We start from the raw sequence: 22,496 nt of genomic DNA, 5'->3' as shown, positions 1-22,496 counted from the left end.
ATGAGGTATCCTAGATGTATCCCTTCCCCTTCCTGATATACCCATACACTTAATTTCTACACAAACACCCACACACACAGAAAGGATGAATATTTACATATTTTCCTACTTACAACAACATCAATATCAACAAAATAATAATAATACTACTCAACATTTATAACACGCTTTCCCCACATGGCCCAAAGCGCTCACAATTTCAGTTAACTTTTTTATACAGACAAGAAATCAGAATGACATATTAAATGAAGGCAGTTTCAGAACAAAAGAGACTATAGATTGTCACGGTATTTGCAGAGCTACCAAGTCTCACACATTATGCGTGAGACTCAAGCATTTTGGACTCTTGTTCATCCCCTAAAATCTCTGTCTCAAACAACTATCAGTCTATCCCCATATACATTGTACACAATGTCTGTGATCTCACTCAGATTCACAGAAAATCCCATGCATAGCTGGTCTTTGAACTTGGCATCTCTGTAGTTGAGACAGTGGAGGCTGGCGTTCAAAAAGAAATAAGTAAGATTAAGCTCAACTTGTCCTTGAAGACTGCCAATCCTTAAGATTTCTTGCTTTCTTTTTCATATAAAAGCAAAAATTTAGAAACACAGAAATTCAAAACAAAGCCAATACACACTTTACACGTCACTGTCCTGAAATATAAGTGCTATTCTAATTAAAAGGACTATCTCAATGCCTCACTTATATGTATGTCATGAGTAATCATACAAACTTATAAAGGTATCCCATATCATCTCCATTTCTCTAATACACATGCCTCAAAGGCTAATCAGTATACTTTCCGTGATACTTTCCTTCGGCCATTTTACTTGAGAAATCTGTTCCTAGACTTTTCTTGTCCTTTCATAATGCCTTGGTCTATTAGCGACATGTAAATCATAATTAGCCTGTAATTACATCATACGAATCATTGTAAACAAACTTGATTACCTGGGAAGTTCACGGAAGCACTCCGTTTCCGCGGCATGATGGCTGACTGGTTGTCACAGAAGACTCAACGAGGGGGGTATATGTATATATCCACTTTGAAAACCATAGAAACACACACTAATCCAACAACGCACTTATATATCTTCCAAAACAAACAGTCCGTTCATCAATACAAGCAACATTGTTGAGATTGAAACTAGGTTGGAACGGCATACTTGGGCGTAACGTTGAGTTTTCTGGCAAGGAAAACATCGTTTCTAAAACTTGTTGTGGACCGAACGTACAGCTTCCACCTTTTTAATGGTTCAAACGATGCAAATTGGAATTGTCACTTCCTGTAGCATTATTGGGTAGATCCCCGAATCTAGGACTCAAAAGCCGACACATGGAAACGATGCCAATATGTGGGACTACATGGCTTACAATCACCCAGGCCAGGAGGCACGAACAGAACTGTTGTTAGCCGATTTAATCTCCTGCACAAACTGGAACCTCACAATTAATGATACTTTCCTTAATCACATGAAATCCAACTAATTGCTCTGATATAATAGGTATGCACCTCCGATCCTAATCATTATTCATTTGCCACAGTCACGTAAAACTCTGCTACATGTAGATGCTGAGTAAACTTCCTAACTCGCTGTTCTAAAACTCTTTGATTCAATCAACACCCCATATGGTTGACTGTTAGACACACTTGCCACTAGCTAGACATAATCCCCATAACCAAATTAAAATTGTTAAATGATGCTGGTACATGTATGTACGCTAAAATTTCACAAAACAAACATATACAACCTTGGTTAATAACAACTAATATAGTTAGAAGTATTGCATAACAATTTAAAGAGGGGAAAAGGCAAAAGTGCTGTATTAGGGGAATAACTAAAATTTGCAAAGAATTGGATAAAAGCAAAATAAAAAAAGGGAATAAATCTTAAGATTGTTTTAAGTAAGGTTATAAAAAAAAATGCTTAACTATCAAATAAAGTGGGTCTGAAACTCCGACGTAACGGGACAACGTCAATAAGAACAAGATGCTGGTGGGATAATTTATCTTTGCCAGACTCAGATTTCCTCGATTGCCGGCCTCGGGTCAAGTTTGGTCAACTTCTAAATGAAGAGTGATTTCCTTGAGTGTGAGAAGGGCCCCCGTAACACCAAGCTTAGTGATTGATCACTAGGCTGTTTCTATGATTGATTGCATTGATTATTGTGTATAATTGATTGTAAAGTCAGCCCCATGATCAATCACTATGTTTCATGATACAGGGTCAAGGGGGAGATAATCTTGGTTCAGATCAAACTTCAGGCAAGGGAGCAAGCACCAGTTTTTATGGCCCGTATTCTGAAGTCAGGTTTATCTTAGACCATGGTCTAACTCTGTGTTAAAATTATGGGAAGCCAAAAGTGTCAAAATTTGTGTACGTTTCTTATATTTGCTGTGCTCTTTCCCGATTCAACGATGGTGAAGACAATAATCTATTGACACTTCCTCCACAATTATGAATGATTTGAGAGCCAAGTGAGGTGAAATATTATATCTCTACTGTTAGTGATTTATGTAACAATTGGCTATCCATACACAAATTTAAACCCAAGTTTAAGTTAAACCTGACTTCAGAATATGGGCCTTTATCTCCCTCCTCTTAAATCTCTGATTCATCATTTACACAAAAGTCCTGATTTTCTTCTCTCTCCATTAGGACAAGGGTAAATCCATAATATCAATATCCATTCTGTCTTAAATGATAAACTTTTACAAAATGGAAACAGGCTGGAATGCTTTTCAGAGATCCATTAGGCTTAAAATTTATATCATATCCATTACGTTTCCTTAAATTGCCATTGTAGCAACTCACCTGTTAGAGAAAAGGAAATAGTTACCAAGAAAATCATCCACATACTGTAATTCCAGTAAATACCACTTAGCTCACAAATTGATATATCCAATACACAAGAGAACTATACAGAAAGGTAAAAATCAATATTTTACACTACAGGCTTACACATGTATGTCATTCTTATTCTTCAATCATATCATGGGGGTCATTAAACATTATATATTATCAATATGGAGTTATCAACAAATCCCCTCCCTCGATAAAGTACCAATTTAAGAAGAGTATATTCTCTCTAATCAGAGTACACGTTTCCAAATGCAATGTTTATCTACTATTTCCTGTCCCACTAGGTGTGAGATATCAATCGTCATGACAACCACTCAAGACTGTAACAGTTGCTAGTTCTGACGACATACCATGTGACCTAAGACACAGATATCGTGTAATCACTGATAATTGGGACGCTCCCTTGTCGGCCTTGGATTTCTGAGAAAATTATCAGGTTTTGAAGGAGCTCAGTAAAAGCGTAGCAAAAATTTAATTGCCAGACTATGGATTGCTTTAAAAATTAACACGATGCTTTGACTAATCAAAATCTATATTGCAATCCACAAAACTGAAAAGAGATTTTTCTGAAATAAGTGATCAATCTCATTTCTAAAAATAGAAATTAAGATCTGAATGGAAGTGTTATGCTTCCAAAAATGTTTGAGATAAATATAAATATATATATAAATAAATATTCTAATTATCCAGTTCACAGATAGGACTAAACTCAATTTTAATTGATTATTCAAAGGGAAATGTTGTGGTCTAGGTTTATGTAATATGACGATGATGATGATGATGATGATATAATAGTAATACTAATAATAACAGCAATAATGATAATAATGATAATATTAATAATAATAATAAAAATGATAATATTAATGATAATAATAATAATGATAAAAAAATAATTATAATAATGTCTCAACAAAGATATATAGCAAAGTTTGAATTGGACATGATTCCATTTATTAAGTGGTCTATTCATACATTGTATAAACAATCATATTGAAAAATTGATTACTTAAAGACAATCACTTTTTTAATGGCATTGTTATTACTGAGTTTATGAGTTGATTTTGGCTCATTGAATTTCAATATATTTTAAATGCCAATATATAGATTATTCAAAGTTACTAAATTTACTGAAATAAACATGTTAATTCATGTCCATATTTTCACAGAAATAAAAAAAATAATATCCCTACAGAATCAGCGTCAAACTCATCCCCCACACTTTTGAGGACTGATATATCAACAAAGAAAAATAATCACTCAACATCCCCCTTCGCAGGTCCTTGAAAATCAATTTCTGAACATGACCAGAGAGAGGTAGAGTTCGATCCCAGATGTTTCATAATTAAAATCTACCCTGGCAAAAAAATTTGTCACTAGGGGGAACACCTCGTCATATTTGGTTTCCCAATGAACTCCAAATGACCTGATATGAATATCATATTGGGGGGAATATAGTACCACAACGACTAGGGGACTGTTTCATGAAACAAAGAATCAGTGATTTTCATTGACAAATTTGCTCTGAGCCAATCAGATGCAAGGATTTCAGTAGCTTATAACAACAGTCAGTGAAAATCAGTATTTGTCTGGTTCATGAAATGCTCCCCTTGAGAGGGGGGTCAGCAGTTCTGTGAATGCAAAATCTTTTTCATATTTCAGTCCTTCATGATCGTGATCATTACGAATAAACAAGAGCTTAATATAATGTTTAGAGAAGGAAAACAGACCAAATTATGAAAATATGAAAGAATATGAAAATGAAAATGGACATGGATTTGTGTTCTTGTATAGGCCTACTGCTCAGAATAACACTAATGTCTGTAACACAAAGGACTGCTATTGATTTCATACATGAAATAAAAATGATAATATCCTGATCAGAATGAACAAATTTGCATTATCATTTTTTTACCATGAAATGTATTATTTTGGAACAAAATTTCCTGTATACAAACTTAAAGGCCTTTCTCTTAAATAAAAAAAATTAATAATAAGCTTTAAAATTAATAACCTAATTTAAAATTATGTCAAAACTATTTGGATTGAATTTTAAATAAATTCACTGCACAAATGGTAAAAATTTACTCAATTAAATTTATGAATAGATGTACATTGTAAAAATTTCTATAAACTTTCAACTACCTTTGCTGTGGGCATTTATATTAAAATCCTTCACCTCCTAAAACTTGTTTCCTGTCTCTCCCCATTCAATGTCATTAGAGTACAAGGTTTGACATAATCTGACCGATGATTCAAACATGAAATTAATCACAACAAACGCTTTTCTATCAAAAATGATATTTCTTCAACGAAGTGAGCGATGCAATCACCTGCTTACATTGGCATAGCTTGTTGTGATCTATTCTTCAATTATTCAAGCATTGAGGCATATTCTTTTATTATTATTTTTCCTGGAAATGGCATTGGTTTCTTGGCATGGAATTATTTTGGAGAAGAAAACATGTTTTCATCTAACCCCATTTTCACATCTGTTCTAATTAGGAATTGATGTATCACTGTCAAGTTTACATAAAGGTACTGAACACACTAGCCAGCCATTGACTACTGAATTCTCTTAATTATAAGATAATAATCTAACCTTTTCAGATATTTGAAGTGACTTTGCAAAGGAACTTGCATTTGCAGTAAATGATATTTCTTACATGGACCAAATAAAACAGAATTTGAAAATTAGAATATGGAAGAACACAAAACTTGTTTTTTAGAAAACAGGGAATAGACGTATCACTGTCAAGTTTACGAAAAAGGTGTTGAACGCAATATTGAGCCATTAACAACTTAATTATGCAATGCCTTTATTGCATTTTTTCATTTGACATAAAGAACTCACAACTGTCTTGATGGGATATTAACATTCAAGTCTACTCAACATCATAAGTCCATGCCATTTTAAGACTTGATCATTAGCGGTGATTTTTTAAGGACTAGAATTACAAAACAAAGTTATTATGAATATGTGACATTTAAATATGATTAAGGCTATCCATACCTATGAAAGCATAAAAAGATTAATCTAATCACATATATTTACATTGAATATTATTCATTTAAACATTATGCTAATAATAGCTGGTCCCTGCATTTTTATTATCTTTACATTATGACTACGATATTTGTTATTACTGACAAAATCTATACCAATTTGATTACATTGTATCTTAATGTAATATTGTAAATTTGCATTTGATTTGACTGTAAATGCAGAAACTTCTAATAAAGTACACACCAATAAAATACTCTTGAAATATTTTTGGGGTGAAAATTATTTTATCACAAAGCCAGATAACAAGTAGGCAAGTCTTTTAATGAAATTATACTCTCTCATCTTGTATCTATCACTGACCCTTTAAACCCTCAACTCATTTCCATGCTAGACAGCCTTTATTGAACATCTGCTTAGCCAATTGATAAAAGCTCATATGCTAGTCATTGTAATAGTATAGTACTAGGGGTATTCTTCGTTACGTGGACTAATTAAGAGCATTTCTCATGGGTATTAATGTATATAATCTATGGGGGACAGTTGATACATTGTATGAAGTGTTTGTATTTGTATATGAGGCCGTTCTCATTACGCTTTCTAAAACTAGATTAACGGAAACCGATTCAGGACACCAGTTTGGAAGATCGCTTTGCTAGCGTTCCAACTTGATCACACCACGAAAGTGGTTTTCAAAATCACTTCACGTAAAGCAATCTTGTTGCTATGGAAAAGCTCTCAGTGGGGTGACATGTTTTGTGCGAAATTCACAACCACAGTATAGGCATTCTACATCTGTCGTGTGGAGTAGCGTGCTCGAAGATCACTTCCCGAACAACGGTTGTGTCCTCTTTTACGCTAAAACCAGTTTAACGAGGCAAAGCAATCTTGAAAACTAAATCGCGAGGTGGTTTTTTGAATAGGTTTGGAAGATCGCTTCGACCGTTCTCACTACATGTTAAACTTGCTTCCACTAAACTAATTTCCAGTAAATTAGTTTTAGGAAGGTAGTGAGAAAGGTGTCTAGGTATATTTAGCATCCAGGGGAATAACAAGGAGCTCATCTATTGTTTTACAAATACAGAAATGTAATTTGAAGTCATGTGGCTCTGAAAAGCTGTGAATAATGACCTACCAAAGACTGGATTCATATTTAATTTGAATTTAAATCCTCAGAGATTTCAAAATAAATCTTAAGGATTCAAATTACATCTGGATACTTTCACAGCTGATATGGATTTATTATCAATCCATGCATTTTAGAGTAAGCAGTTAAATCAATGATTATGCAGAATCCACAGTATTCTATAATTAGCAATCTTGGTTTATTATCAATCAGAAAAAGGACACCCTTTAGAGTAAAGTGCTTGTATACTATATCAACTGTTCATGAGAATGACAGTGGAAATTATCATTTAGTCATGAAAATAATACTTATGGGAGCACACAATATCTTTATGCAATCTTCTGTATAAATAATCTGCATGTCAGAATCATATGCTTGCGAAGATGAAAATGTTCAATTTCAATTATCCTCTGTTTCACTCTCCCACTCCTCATTCATTCTTTCTTCCTTCATTGTTTCATCAATATCTGTCATCACGATAAGATGATACAGACTGCTACATCCCTATAGATTTGAAGTATAGGGGTAAATATTGTTTCCCCAGATGGTCCACAGATAATTATCCCTGATGAGCACAATGCACGCATCCATTCTATACGAGCTAAACAAAAAGCTGGTCTTGACGCTTTTACTTATAAATGATGATTTAAAAAAAAATCCATTGCCTATCTCTTCTTCTTCTTCTATAATAATTAGAAATAGAAAATGCTTATTTATATATATTGTCCTATCCCAGACTTCCATTTTTCAATTTTCATAATAAGCTTATTCAGTAAAAATTGATTGTACATTTCTTTTTTTTATCACATACTTTGGATGTTACATTACACTGGACTTGAAAAAAGAAAAGGTTTTGATTTTTCAGGTACTTTTTTTTTCGATTTTTCAGCATTTCTCTCATCTCTCTCTCTCTCCCTCCCTTTCCTTCACTCTATTTTCACACTCTCCTTTTTCTGTGTCTTACATTCATCCTATTTTAAGTCTTATTTTCTTTCTCTCTCCCTCTCTCTCTTTCTCTCTCACTCTCTCTGTGTTGTCTGTTGTTCTTATTGCTCCTTCCCACTTTCTTCTACCCCTTTCTTCCCTTTCTTCATTTGACATAATAACATCTTAAACAAACTAGCATATTATTTTTATCCTCAATTAAAATCCTCATAGATTAGTTTCTATTCACCAAAAACTACACATTACAAAGCAGTAACATTTCAAATGGATAATGAAAAATATCAGCAAATATTGTAGCTGTTCAAGCATCCATTGTATACTGATTATCTTCTCATGTAACAGCAATCATCTCGAGGACAAATCTTCCTGAATTCAATTTAGATGGTAGGATTGACAATCGTTGTCTCAATTCAGTTTCATTATCTATTCAATCATGGTAGAACTTAATCAAATTCTCATATCGATGAAACAGATCTATAGCTTGCTGTTTTTAATAGATAATTTTGCAGTATTGTTCACCAGAATTGATCAAGCATTCCTGAAATGATAAACAATATTCTCCAAATAAAGAGTGCAAATTTTCAATTCATTCTCCCAGTTTTCTACTTGACAAGCAATCAATTAAAACTTATTTATTTCAGAGAATTTGTATGTTCTTGAGAATGATATATGAATGAAAAGAGTGGTCTTAAACTCTGTGCAACCAGACTATCAGAGTGGAAGGGGTTGCCTTTATGGCGGTGGAAGGAATAACCTATAGAAGAAGTAACTCATTTTAAATCCATTAAATCCACTCTTCTCATTTAGGAATCAACCAAGACAAATCATCTAACCAAAGAACTTGAAATGAAAAATGCAGCGACTGGGGAATAAGTCAGAAATTCTCATGAATCAGACGTAAAGAGCACAAAAGACACCAATCATTGTATAATAGCCTTACAACATGCAGAACATATGAAAGAAAATAAAATGAAGATGCAATGAATCAGAAATTGACTTGAATTAGAAGCCTTTGGGCGAATGCTGGACACGCAATCCCTCTACAGACAGATGCAACACAGCCGAGGCAATGAATCAATCCCTGCCTTGGAGGAAAAAGTGAAAAAAAGTAGCCCAATTAATAATTGAATAACGAGATGGCTCGGCAAGGCCAATGCTGTTTCTCTCAACCTTCAGGGAATTCATGGCTGTGGTCTGTGATCATATACTGGTAGATGTCCCCCAAGGTTATGTGCATCATGAAAACACTCTCTAACACTGAGTCATTCTATTAGCTTTACTGGACACCCCCTTCCCCCCCCCCCCCCCCCCCCCCCCCCGCACACAAACACATTCAAAGGAAACATTCTGACAAAAATGAGAATTAGGTATTCTATAAACAATGAAACGTTTCATCTCTAAATCGCTAAATTAAATTTACTAGAAACCAACACACCCACCTATCTCCCCCAACCCCCACACAATACATTCAAAAGAGTAATTCCTAAAAGAAGAAAAAATTCAATGTAAAAATCAAGTTTTCACTGGATGATGAATAAAAATGGTCAATAATTGCCTAAAAAGAACATTCATCCACCAAAAGAAATGAATTTCTACAGAATTGGAAGGACTTCAAACCAAGTCCAAGTAAATTGCTGATATGCTTAGCAATCTCATGAAGATGTTAACATGTTGGTTAGGTATATTCCTTCAACATGGGGTACTGGTTTGAAAACTGATTTATTAGTGTCAAATGATCCTTCAATTAGAAATCAAAAGTGTATGTAGTAATGTTGAGAAAGCATAGAACAAATAATCATACATGGTTTGGACAATAACCATGGGGCATCTTACATCTACTTAAGATGTTGATATACTACATTACTACATGAAGCATGTGGGCAATGCCATAAAGTATGTCTATTCATTACCCTACATTGTGGGACCCTTTTTCTGGTTCATATAAAAGTTGTAATTCTCTTATATTATCATGGCATGAGCTAGAGTTCATGGAGTAAAGTAAGAATGAAAACAAAAATGAAAAAAAAGGTAGATTATTTTATTAAATGTCTATGTATCATAAGTTTGTTTCAATGAAAAACTGTTATGCCTCCAAGACCATTTTCTGATTATTTACTTTTTATGAGGCAAAATGCAAATAAGATACATTCTTAAATTCACAATTAACATGATGAAAATAACAGAGTAACTCAGGTTTCTGTGGATGCCATGATTTTGAATGGATGGAAAAAATTCCAAAAGTTAAGATCTTCATGAGCAATTGCTACAATGAATTTGAGACAATAACACTATAATGATTGGATGGTATCCACAGTTTTTATATTGCGGTAGTCATGTCCTTTTCTTCTTTCAAAAACATTTGGATAGATGTTTTTTCACAGAGGTCATACTCTAAAAATAGTTAAAATCACTAGATAAGTAGTCAGCTTTTAGTCAGAGATAAATTTGTACTGGTCAAATATGACTAAAACGACAGTTGCACCAAGCTGACAATTTTCTCTTACATGTATCTTTTATTATATTTTTTTTCTAAAATGGCATCCATTGGAGATATTAATATACTTACCACCTTGTTTTTTGTTCTTTTCATTCATTTCTCCTCGTCCTTTGACCATTGTTATTCCTTTTAATATCACCGCATGAAGTACCATATCAATGATAATGCCTTAAGTCACATGTTGGTCAGAGTTTTAATCTCCATATAATTCCTTCTGAATAAGCTATTCGTGAACTAGCTCAGTAAAATAAAAATCTCATTAATAATCCTCTTAAACCATATGACCATTGTTTGATCCTCAGGAATATCCTTCAGCATATTCAATCATTCTCCAATTATCGGCCACATTCCTCGTCACCAACAATACTGAGCTTGGAAATAGTGTTAAAAATTCAAAAGACATGGATATTTTATCACCTTGGCATCAACGTTTTCAAAAAATGTAATCTGTTGAATGAATATTTCTCCTGGAATGAAGTCCTGATGTCAACATTGATGAAACCTTGGTCCGCTAATGGTGGGAAGAACGAATTGAATACGTCCAATGTTTGTTGAACTCTCATTTGGGCAATCGATATCATCTAAATTCTGATCAAAGTGGAATTTCTAAGGTAACAGAAAAATCAGTGGATTCTTTGGAGATCACATCTGAGGATAGTAATTCAAGCTAAAAGTAAAGCTGTCCAATTTCCTTTATAAACTAAAATCTTGAGTAACTGGGAAATGTAATACCAACTCATTTCCTATGACATGTTATCCAAGAGCAGTAATAGTTTAAATGTCCATTAAAGTACATTTCCTGCTGAGTAAAGGATACCAATTTTGCAGATTTTTTTCATTTTCTGTCATTACAATATATTTTTTTAACAGAAGAAATGACAGTAGCTGACACAATTGAAAGGCTTTGCAAAGAGAAAGACTAAAAATGACAGTTTCAGATTTCAAAATTCTCATGGCTAAGAGGTCCATGTGCTACTCCAAAGATGGCTTGTTTTGTGAAAAACAATAAAATGCATTAGAATGTCACATCAAAAGTCAAGCAACACTGGCAGACTGGAGAATTAATGGCCGAACCGAGATAGACATGAGATTCTGACATCACGGGCAGAGTTTTGAAACCCTTTGACGGCCTCCACTGATCACCTCCATCTTCACGACTTAATCAACACAACAGGATCCTCAATCCACTATTCTTAATTGGTCTAGAACCAATTCTACTGAATCAAATGTTCAGGAAACATTCCGGAGTTGCCCTTGCCGTGATCCGTAGAGCAGAATGAATACAATATTGATGGACTTTGTGTATAGCATGTTCAGCATGATGGAAGTATCCCCTCCATGTGATGAGCTATTAGGTAAGTGCATTAACCTAGCATGTTGATCAAAGATTTATATCGCATGATGCAAGTTCCAAGCAAACAATGTTTCCAAAGCCTGCTGATTCTGGATGCCTTCACACACCGTCTAGGAAAGTCAAGGTTTGAGGCTAAAAAATACAAGTACATATTCTGTGATACACTGAATACATCAAATCAGTTATAATTCAAGGTACCACAGAGGAAAATTGATGACAAAGTCCAGTGTGCAATGATGCAATCACACCGATGTGCATCATGCCTTTTAATCAAGTTTCCCATTAGATGGGAAGAATGTTTTCAAGGAAGTCGACATGAATAATTCCTTCCAAGCAACATATGACAGCAACAAGAATAATATAAATATCAAACTATTGTCAATATTTTCTGTAAAAATCCAGTAAATCCACAAGAGTATAGTCGACATGCAACTGTGATTTTATATTAAAAGTAGCCATCCTCCTCTTTTTCGGAACCACTCGGCATTTACTCAGCTCCCGACACACCGATCACAGACATAATGATGGCAGTGGGATGGCAATGCACTCTTCCAGCCATCTCCGTGGATAATATCCTCTCATGCTCCTGCACATTTTCACAATAGGCCATACCACCAGTCACGCGCCTCCACTGACGGCTCGATCGGTATCGGGCCGCCAAAGATCAGCCACATGGCTACGTGATAGGACTGGATGGTGTCATTGTTGATAGGGAGAGAGAGGGGGGAAGAAACCCTGGCTCATCTTAATTCTTAATTGACCATGAGCAGAACGGGAGATGGATGGAGTGGAAATGATGATGGGTGTTAGTTTGGTATATGGAGATAGAGGGGAGAGGGAGAGGGGAAGAGGGAGGGGGAGAGGCACGGGAGGGAGGAAAAGAAAGTGAGAGAAAAGGGGAAAGGAGGGAGAGAGGGGCAACGATGGAGAGAATGAAATAATGAAAGTCTGGCTCATCTTAAATGACCATGAGTAGAATGGGAGATGGATGGAGTGGAAATGATGATGGGTGCTAGTTTGGTATATGGAGATAAAGGGGAGAGGGAGGGAGGAAAAGGGAGGAGAGGCACGGGAGAGAGGGAGGAAAAGAAAGTGGGAGAAAAGGGGAAAGGAGGGAGAGAGGGGCAACGATGGAGAGAATGAAATAATGAAAGTCTGGCTCATCTTAAATGACCATGAGTAGAATGGGAGATGGATGGAGTGGAAATGATGATGGGTGCTAGTTTGGTATATGGAGATAAAGGGGAGAGGGAGGAAAAGGGAGGAGAGGCACGGGAGAGAGGGAGGAAAAGAAAGTGGGAGAAAAGGGGAAAGGAGGGAGAGAGGGGCAACGATGGAGAGAATGAAATAATGAAAGTCTGGCTCATCTTAAATGACCATAAGTAGAATGGGAGATGGATGGAGTGGAAATGATGATGGGTGCTAGTTTGGTATATGGAGATAAAGGGGAGAGGGAGGAAAAGGGAGGAGAGGCACGGGAGAGAGGGAGGAAAAGAAAGTGGGAGAAAAGGGGAAAGGAGGGAGAGAGGGGCAACGATGGAGAGAATGAAATAATGAAAGTCTGGCTCATCTTAAATGACCATGAGTAGAATGGGAGATGGATGGAGTGGAAATGATGATGGGTGCTAGTTTGGTATATGGAGATAAAGGGGAGAGGGAGGGAGGAAAAGGGAGGAGAGGCACGGGAGAGAGGGAGGAAAAGAAAGTGGGAGAAAAGGGGAAAGGAGGGAGAGAGGGGCAAAGATGGAGAGAATGAAAAAATGAAGCGCTAGCTCATTTTAAATGACCAGAAGCAGAAGGGGTGGTGGAGGGGAAATGATGATGGGTAGGAGAGAAAGGGGGGAAATGGAGAGAAAAATGGAGGGGGAGGGAGGGAGGGAGGGAGAGAGGGGGAGAGAGATTGACAGAGTAAAAAAAATGAAACCTTAGCTTATCTCTTATTTGCGATGAGAAGCGGAGACTGATGGAAGGAAAATGGAAGGAAGAGGGGATGGAAGGTGAGATGGATGGATGAAGAAAGAAGGGATAAAGAAAGATGGGGAGAGGGAGATAGAAAGAGACAGGAGGGAGAGAGAGAGGGGGTGGAGATAAAAAGAGAGAGAAAGATAGAAAGGTGAAGGATTAGGAAGAGAGTGATATAAAGGAAAATCGATGAAAATAAAAAAATAAATCTTCAGACAACTGTGAGATGGAGAGATAAAAAGGGAAAAAGAAAGGATCAGATGGAGGATGAGTAATATAAATTATGATGGATGAACTTTAGTGAGAGGACAGAAATAAAATCAGATTCAAGCCTGGGGATCTGAAAAAAAAAATAGAGTGATAACTCATTATTTTGATGGATTGCAGCAATCAAGGAAGATAAGTGATAGACATAATGCACACAAAAGCACAAAAAATTGAATATAATGGGACTGGGGAAGGGACACACATAAAAATACCAATAATGTTGGTCATTTTACATTTTACCAAAGAAATAGGAGAATAATAGAGATGATATGGGAACATGGAAATATATAGAAGGAAAGGAGGCAAAATACACGAGATAGTGAGGAAAAATGAAACCTTAGCTTATCTCTTATTTGACTATGAGAAAAAACAAAGAGGGAATGAGCAAATGGAAGAATAGTTGACCCCAACAAAAAAATCAAAAGAAAATGGACACAAGAAGAAAGGAAGGAGAGCATGGAAAGTGCAAAATATGAAAGAAAGGAGAATGAATGTATGACATGTATTGAAGGAGATCAGAGAAGAGAGAGAGAGGGTAAGAGCGAGGGAAACAAGAGGAGGCAGGGAAATGAATATAGAAAGGGGATAATCAAGGCAGATCAATGATTGTCTGAGAGGCTAAATTGATTTGAATTATTCCCGCTCTCAATAGCAAGCAGGACAGGGAGACAATACATTGATTTATTGATGCATGACAGAGATTAAGGGTATGAGGATAGGGGGAGGGAAAGGAGAAGGAAAATATATTATGTGTGGAGCGTTGTGGCCCAGTGAATTAGTCTCCTGACTTTGAAACAGAGGGTCGTGGGTTCGGCCCTGGCGTAATTCCCTTCAGCAAGAAATTTATCCATATTGTGCTGCACTCAACCCAGGTGAGGTGAATGAGTCTCCGGCAGGATTAATTCCTTGAATGCACTGAGCGCTGAAAGCCAGCTCAAGCTAAAGCAGGGGTAATAATAATAATAAACAATGCGCCTCAGAATAAAATACTTTTAGATAGATGGTGATATATAAATGGCAAATATTATTGTTATTATGTTGAGAATGAAAAAGAAAGGAAAGGAGAATAAAGATGAAGAAATAAAGAAATAAACGGATGGATGAAAGGATGGATGGATGGATTGATGGATGGATTGATGGATGGATATGAATATATATTGTACAGATAGATAGATAGATAGATAGATAGATAGGACAGTATATTCACATCACTTATACATTGATATATCACAATTATTATAAATAGTTATGATAATGCTTATATAAACATTTAGAAAACCATACATCTCACTACAAATCAAAAAAGGTTGCACTAGCCCTTTACAAAATGGAAATATTGCAAGTGGCCACATTATTCAAAAAAGCAAAACCTGAATGTGAAACACAAATTCAAAAGCTTGGGTCTTCTATGTCTCAATTTTGGAAATACTAATTTTAATGAATTTACCAGACAAACAGGATAGCCAAACATCTGGTACAAAAAGCTGTGTGTGCAGGTTAAAGTAAATCTAGACATTTGAACATCATGAAAACCATAAATAATTATCTCCTAAATATGTAGAGGCTAGCAAGGCCTACTGATCCTGATGATGTACTTCTGACATAATAGGAAGACGATTATAAGAAAAGTTTAATCTATGATTTGTAAAAAATTGCTAAGAACGAATTTAAATGAAAAATGAAATAACTTTGCTCCACAGGAATCGCTAATTAATAGTAAGTACAACTGAATATATTCAAGTTACTAACATAAAACTGAATATACCACTAATCATTAAAGGTCTGTGCATGTTCCTTGCTTGGGTGCTAATAGTCAGGTGATTATTTCAGCAGACACACATGTCTCATTCATTATGATTACAATCTAGCTAATAACCACTTCATCTGTCTAATTCATCAGCTAGCTGCTAGTAATAATAACTTATTCATTTCAAACATTGGTAATTGGTTAACCAGACCTAATTATTCAGCTCAATCTACCTCCACTGGATTAAGTATGTACCTATTCTAAGTCAGACATTTGTCCCCTTGGGATTAGGTATGTAACCCCCTTTAATCACAATCCTAATCTATTAATTACAGTAGACATTTGAGTCTGCCATAGTATTTTAAACATGGGCTCGTCGCAAGTAAGCGGTAGTAATCAACTGATCGAGAACTAATTTTGATTGCAATAAAATGCTATATTCACGATCACTATCAGACAACAAAACAATAACTAATGACACCTCAATATCTATTCCCCATATACTGGCTGGCTTGTACACAATTTTCCACTCCCTGGGGAATATTCCAGTAATTTCTAGACCCAGAAAGATATTTGTAAAAAAAAAATAATAATACAAACACTACAATTCTTTGAACAAACCGTGTCAAATCATGTAGCTATAGTCAAGAATTAAGAATTTTGTTTTACTATAGTTTTTATTCCGATAAAATCAACTATCAGAGGAAACACATTAAGAATTCTAGATATTGAAAAATATCTTTTCTCTTTCAAATATTTTTAATTAACATAATAAATGTCTATTTACAATTTCTTGAATGCAATTATTATGAATATGTTTAATAGCATTAATTGATATCAATTTTTGTTTTATAAAAAGCCTATAGCTAGATTTTGTTCTACATGAGAGCTAAATAATTTATTTCCTATTTTCTTTATCAAAAAAAAGTTCATAGCTTGATTGGGGGGGTGCAGGTACTAATATATAGCGTATATAAACCTATCATCTAAGCAGCTTTGAAACAGAGATTGGGTCAACAAAACGTCGATTCTTCTTACGATTGATCAGATGGCTATCAACAATGCTTCAGCAAACATGAATGGATAGGTTTTAACAAGGATGTGGCAGAAAAAAAAGAGGAAGTTTGGAAATACCTGATTATCTCTAAAATCATGAAATTGAGGAAGTTATACCACACAAAGAAATAAACATATCAGTGGCTCAATTTCAGAGCTAAAAAGACTTAGGATAACGCTCAGAAGTGATAGGAGATCGCTTCTCTGGTGAAAGAGGAATTAGTTGCTAAAATGGAATGGATTGGTTTTCCTATCTTTAAAGGGAAATGTCAGTTTTGTATTTTGAAGTTCACTCTTTAAAGCTATAAGTCCTATTAATTGACTATTACTGGTTTTGAATTAATTTTGAAAAAATATATATACATATAAGTTTTTAGATAGAAAACACTTGAAGGTTTGCGATCTATGAATTGTAGATAAAGAGAAGAAAGACCATGTGGGTTAAAATCTTTCGTCAGTATTGATTTACTTGCATATTGAACTGCACTCAACCCGGGCAAGGTGAATCGGCACCTAGTAAAAATTTCTTCCTTGAAACGAATGGTGCATAATAGAGTAAGGTAATTATGCTGCGTTATTCAAACACACTTAGGGTATGTTCAATATTAATTTTAAAATTCAAACAGCAACATGAATCATGATTGAAAACTCAATTACAGAACACAAACACGAGCAGTGGTGCACTGTTCAAAGTCAAAAATATAAAGCTGATTTTTTGTTGTTGACCGTCATGAAAAATTTCCCGCTTTCGTTTACCGGTCGCAGCTTTAGAACGCAGTTTGACCCAACACAAAAAAAGGTCTGGTACCTGCTTGTGTAGGCTTCCACTGAAAGAACAAATTTAAAGACATTTCAAAACTCGATCGTGTTCAATGTCACATTCGCAATGCTGAAAGTTATAAAATTTGAGCTGATCGCATTTACAAATGCATCTTCTTCAATGATTAAATTTTCCTTGGAATTATGATTTGAAAGACCTTTACTTTTACGACCGGGAATGGAGGACATTGAACACATCCTTTAATTTGTTTCTCATTATATCTGCATTTTGTAATCATGTTTTCAATCATGTTTCATGTTGCCATTTAAATTTTGAAACCAACATTGAACACACCCTTATTTAATTCAACTAAAGAGAACACTAAACTGATTAAAGTTTATTAGCAGATTGAGTTTAATTGAAATTTTGCACATTTGAAAAAAGAAAAAGATATGCCATATATATTTATTACAGTTCAATCAATAAATGTAAGCTACAATTTTTTAGATATTATTTTCTAGAAGGTTTTGTTAATTTATTAGTGACATCACACAACAGAAAGGAATCAGATGAATAAACCAATGAAAATAAAAATAGCATGCTGAAATTTGGAAAAAAATCAAAAAATTATTTGATAAGCTTTAATCTTTTTTCTCAGGAAGACTATGTTGGTTTCTAATGAATCTGTGGTATATCAGGCACTCAAATGAATAGCTATGGTATTGATGAAATGAATCCTAACAAGGAAATCCAGAGGCAGCTCTGAATAAAAAAAAATCAGGATATTGAGAGATAGAATTTTCATCAAAACACCACCAATTTTGTATAAAAAATATTCATGTAACTTAAACAGTGTATCTAGAAGGATGAGATCACATAGAAGTGACTGCACTTGTTTGGAAAGATTGTCACTAATAAATGATTATTACTTCAGCATGTGACTTGAAACCATTCCAAGACCGGAGTGTTTCAAGAGATAATTTACTAGCGATTCTGACCGACATCTGTTATAAGCTACAGATATGTCCATCTCATTGGCTAATTGGGAAAAATTTCATGAACGTCCCAAAGAACTAAAAGGAAACGTGCAATAAACAAGCAGCAACCATATACAATCAAATACCTAAAAAGGCGGCTTTATGATCAATGTTTGTGTAAAAAGTTTCTCCAGAGGCTAAAATGTTACTTAGATTATTACCTTATTCAAATAATATCACTATAAACAAATGTATCAAGATTATGGAACCTTGTCAAAAGTTTTTGAAGCATCTACTAGCAGGAATTACGCTATAAAGACAGTACGCATTCTTTCAAAGCAACTCTTCGGTATTCCCCATTATATTTGTATATGGTGAAACATGACAATTGGGGAAAAAAGCTGCTTGCAGGAAAGATGGGTGAAAGTAGGGACTCTGAATTTCGAGGAGGTACTCTTTTTGTCTGTGAATCTACCTGACCTCTCTTCCTAGTACTCTGTAAAAGTCTGTTTATGATGAGCTGTTACAATGAGCATTCTGTTTTTGCAAAGGAAGTAAGTATAAATATGCTGTAAGAAATCACTTAAAGTTAGCAAGTACAGATCAAACACACTTACCTTTTTGGCAACACAGTAATCTTTTGTCGATATTAGCACTTAACTCAGCAAGCTTTTCCACATGCCAGTAGTGAAAGAACAGTTTTGTCTTCCCAATCTAAATAAACAGAAAATATGATATACATTAAATTAGATGACACAATGTACATTCATCGGAAGTTGGTAGAATTATTTGAGACATTTAGGCAGTCCTCGTAGCCCAGGATTGATGCCAGTAGCAAAACCTAGCAGATCAATGTCCGCATATGGATGGAATGAACTAAGGTCTAATCATAAATCCTACTAATTAAGGTCTAAGGTATACTAATACCCTTTTTAGACAGGCTAAAATTTCCTTAACCCCATACTATTGGTGGGGCTAAATGGCAATTTAGCCCCACCTATAGTACGGGTTAAGCTTAGCCCACTTTCGTTTTACACAGCGTTTTTGCAAAGTGGGCTAACCCCACCTATAGTACGGGATTATTTGGCCCTGCAAAAAAGCAGGGTTATCCCACCAATTGCGGTGCTAAGAGCAATAGTACGGGGTTAAGATCGCATGTGTAAAACGAAAGTGGGCTAAGCTTAACCCCGTACTATAGGTGGGGCTAAATGGCAATTTGGCCCCACCTATAGTACGGGGTTAAGGAAATTGTAGCGTGTGTAAAAAGTGTACGAGTGAAGCACTTGTACTACGAATGATCAACAAAAACCACTAGTCCGGGGTTAGCGAGTGTAAAAAGCAAGCATTCCTTATCCGGGGTTAGCAATAACAATTTGGCATGTGTGAAAAGGAAAAAAAATAGTACGGGGTTAAGGATAGTACGGGGTTAGCGATAGTCCGGGGTTAAGAAAATCCTGTGTAAAAAGGGCATTAGAAAAATGTTGACATTTTGTAGGAACATATTCAAAAGGGCCTAACCTATCTAATATTGTCAGCATACTCACCTACAAAAATAATGCCAGTCGAATCTGAAGTGACAAAATGATTTCACTACTAAAAAAAGACCCGAGCTCATGCTAGGCAGATCTCAATGTACTCCATCATGCACACATGATCGGTATATTCAGTGACTCATTATTATTATTATTATATTCAGCAAGCATAATCATACAATCCACAAAATTGTACTGGTACACTTAAGTTTCTAACCATACTTAAATCATAATAAATTAAAGGAACTTAATGAACAATACTGCGATGGTTGCTCACAGCTAATAAATAAAATGTTGATATTGACCCTATATTGTATAAGTGGCACTATTAAATACACTAGGGTTGTGATTCCTCCTACATAAGAGTTAAACAGCACAAAACAAAACGTGGTAGAGAAGAGGTCATAGAACAAAATGGCCAAAATTCAAATCTAAGTTGATGTACTAAGAAATTAAATCCTCATTACAAGTCCCACAGAAAGGAAGGAAAAACATTGGTCCTCTAACAAGCGTTTTCACTTTCACAGCAGTCTGAAAAATAATCATTCAAGTTTTCATTTTTACACCAAATGAATGTCCTTCAGTCTCACTATGTATTTATAAAGGGTCAATTTCCAGTGCCATGAATTCACAAGAAACAATTGTATAATTAAGCTACATAAAACAACATCAACAAAATAACATCATCGCTAAATTCACAGAAGGGCCTGTTACAAAACAATTGTTTCCTTTGAAAAACTCTGGTAAGAATTTCAAAATTTGAATTTGTACAATCTGCCATGAGCTTTTATAGCAAAGACCAAATCTCTGATAAAAATATTTGTTTCTGGTTCAACATTACATGCAGCAAGGCTATCACATTTAAGTTATCGGAACAAATAAGATCCAACAAAACATACACAGGCCACAAACGATGTCCAATAAATTCACATAAGGTACTCAAACACCAATTACCTGTCTTGAAACTGTATTATTTTCTGAAGACAGTGAGCAATTAACATTTCACTACACAATTAATGTTCCCTTTATCAAGAAACAAACAACATACCTAAAGGATATCCTCTAAAGAAACAATTAATTCCAATTTAAGATTATCCACATTAGAATCCAATGATGTATTCAGAGGACAAAGCATCCACGCTCAGAGAAGGTAACATATGTGCCTCGATTCTTCTCGAAACAACAAAGTTTTATCTCTGCATCATACAATGAACTTTAGCCGATCTTTCTCACGTTCCTGGGTAGACTTGTTACATACAGGGCTTCAAGATGAGGAACAACAACTCATGCGTGTATTTTTCTGATTGCTGATTAAAGCACTCTTAACTCTCGACAGGTATGTTCACATGGTGCACTCTTAAAAAGCATTGGTCAAAGTAACAGATCTGTTGGCGAATATGTGTCCCACCGATAAAAATGGTCAACACCAACCAAACTTCTGGTAGAATCTAACCAAGAAATTGGTGAATTTTAGCAATTTTTTAAAATTTAGGAACATGTTTCCTTAAGAATTGTTTATTTCTTTTTTTTTTTACTTTTTAAGAGGTTCTAAAAAACTTAAATATCCTAATATAACTACTATTAACTAACAATGCTAGAAGATGGCATGGAAGTATTATATAGAGTTGTATCTTGTAAACTAGCTAGGATGGTATAACATTTTAATAGAGAATGTAAAAAAATTATACTTAATTGGATTAAATCTAAAAACATCCTTGAGAACCTTATCATGATTGGTGTCTCCCATTATTTTCTCTTCTCTCCCAAGAATCACATTTAAGATCCTAATGATAGTCTTTAAAGGTCTTAATGGTCAGGCCCCAAGTTATATCTCAGATCTCTTGAAATTGAAATCCCAATCTCATGACCATCACCTACGTAGAGTACCCCCACATAAGACCAAAGCAACACTAGGAGATTTCTGATGTCAGCCCCACGACTATGGAACAAACTTCCCCTCAACATTAGGAATTCAACAAATTTCCATAATTTCTATAATTTCAAGTTAAAATTAACAAGTGGAATGCTTCTGGCCGTCTCACCTGCATCACGCGGTTCAATATAGCAGCAGTGCTGACTTTGAATACTACTCTAACTCGCACAAGATGTTCAGTGATACATGGTTACTCTTATGTCCACTTTTTATGAACTAGACCAATAAACTTACAGAGATATGATGGTTATTCAACAAAAAACCCCAACATGGCCAAAGTTCATTGACCTTACATGACCTTTGACCTTGATCATGTGACCTGAAACTCGAACAGGATGTTCAGTGATACCTGATTACTCTTATGTACAAGTTTCATGAATCAGATCCATAAACTTTCAAAGTTATGATGGTAATTCAACAGATACACCCAATTCGGCCAAAGTTCATTGACCTTTGACCTTGGTCATGTGAC

At 35.1% G+C, this 22,496-nt stretch overlaps 1 protein-coding gene across 7 annotated transcripts in view; it reads right to left on the bottom strand.

Moving 5' to 3' along the window:
- LOC121429499 (unconventional myosin-XVI-like) overlaps window positions 1-22,496 on the bottom strand; it is a 149,218-nt gene that overhangs the window by 47,143 nt on the left and 79,579 nt on the right. For all 7 annotated transcript variants that reach the window (XM_041626551.1, XM_041626547.1, XM_041626553.1 and 4 more), the window contains one exon: window positions 19,177-19,273. In XM_041626551.1, coding sequence (XP_041482485.1) covers window positions 19,177-19,273 — 97 coding nt within the window. The remainder of the gene's footprint in view (window positions 1-19,176; window positions 19,274-22,496) is intronic.

Source organism: Lytechinus variegatus, chromosome 16 (assembly GCF_018143015.1).
Source record: "Lytechinus variegatus isolate NC3 chromosome 16, Lvar_3.0, whole genome shotgun sequence".
Taxonomy (NCBI): Eukaryota; Metazoa; Echinodermata; class Echinoidea; order Temnopleuroida; family Toxopneustidae; genus Lytechinus; species Lytechinus variegatus.
This window is presented reverse-complemented; position numbering and strand designations above follow the sequence as displayed.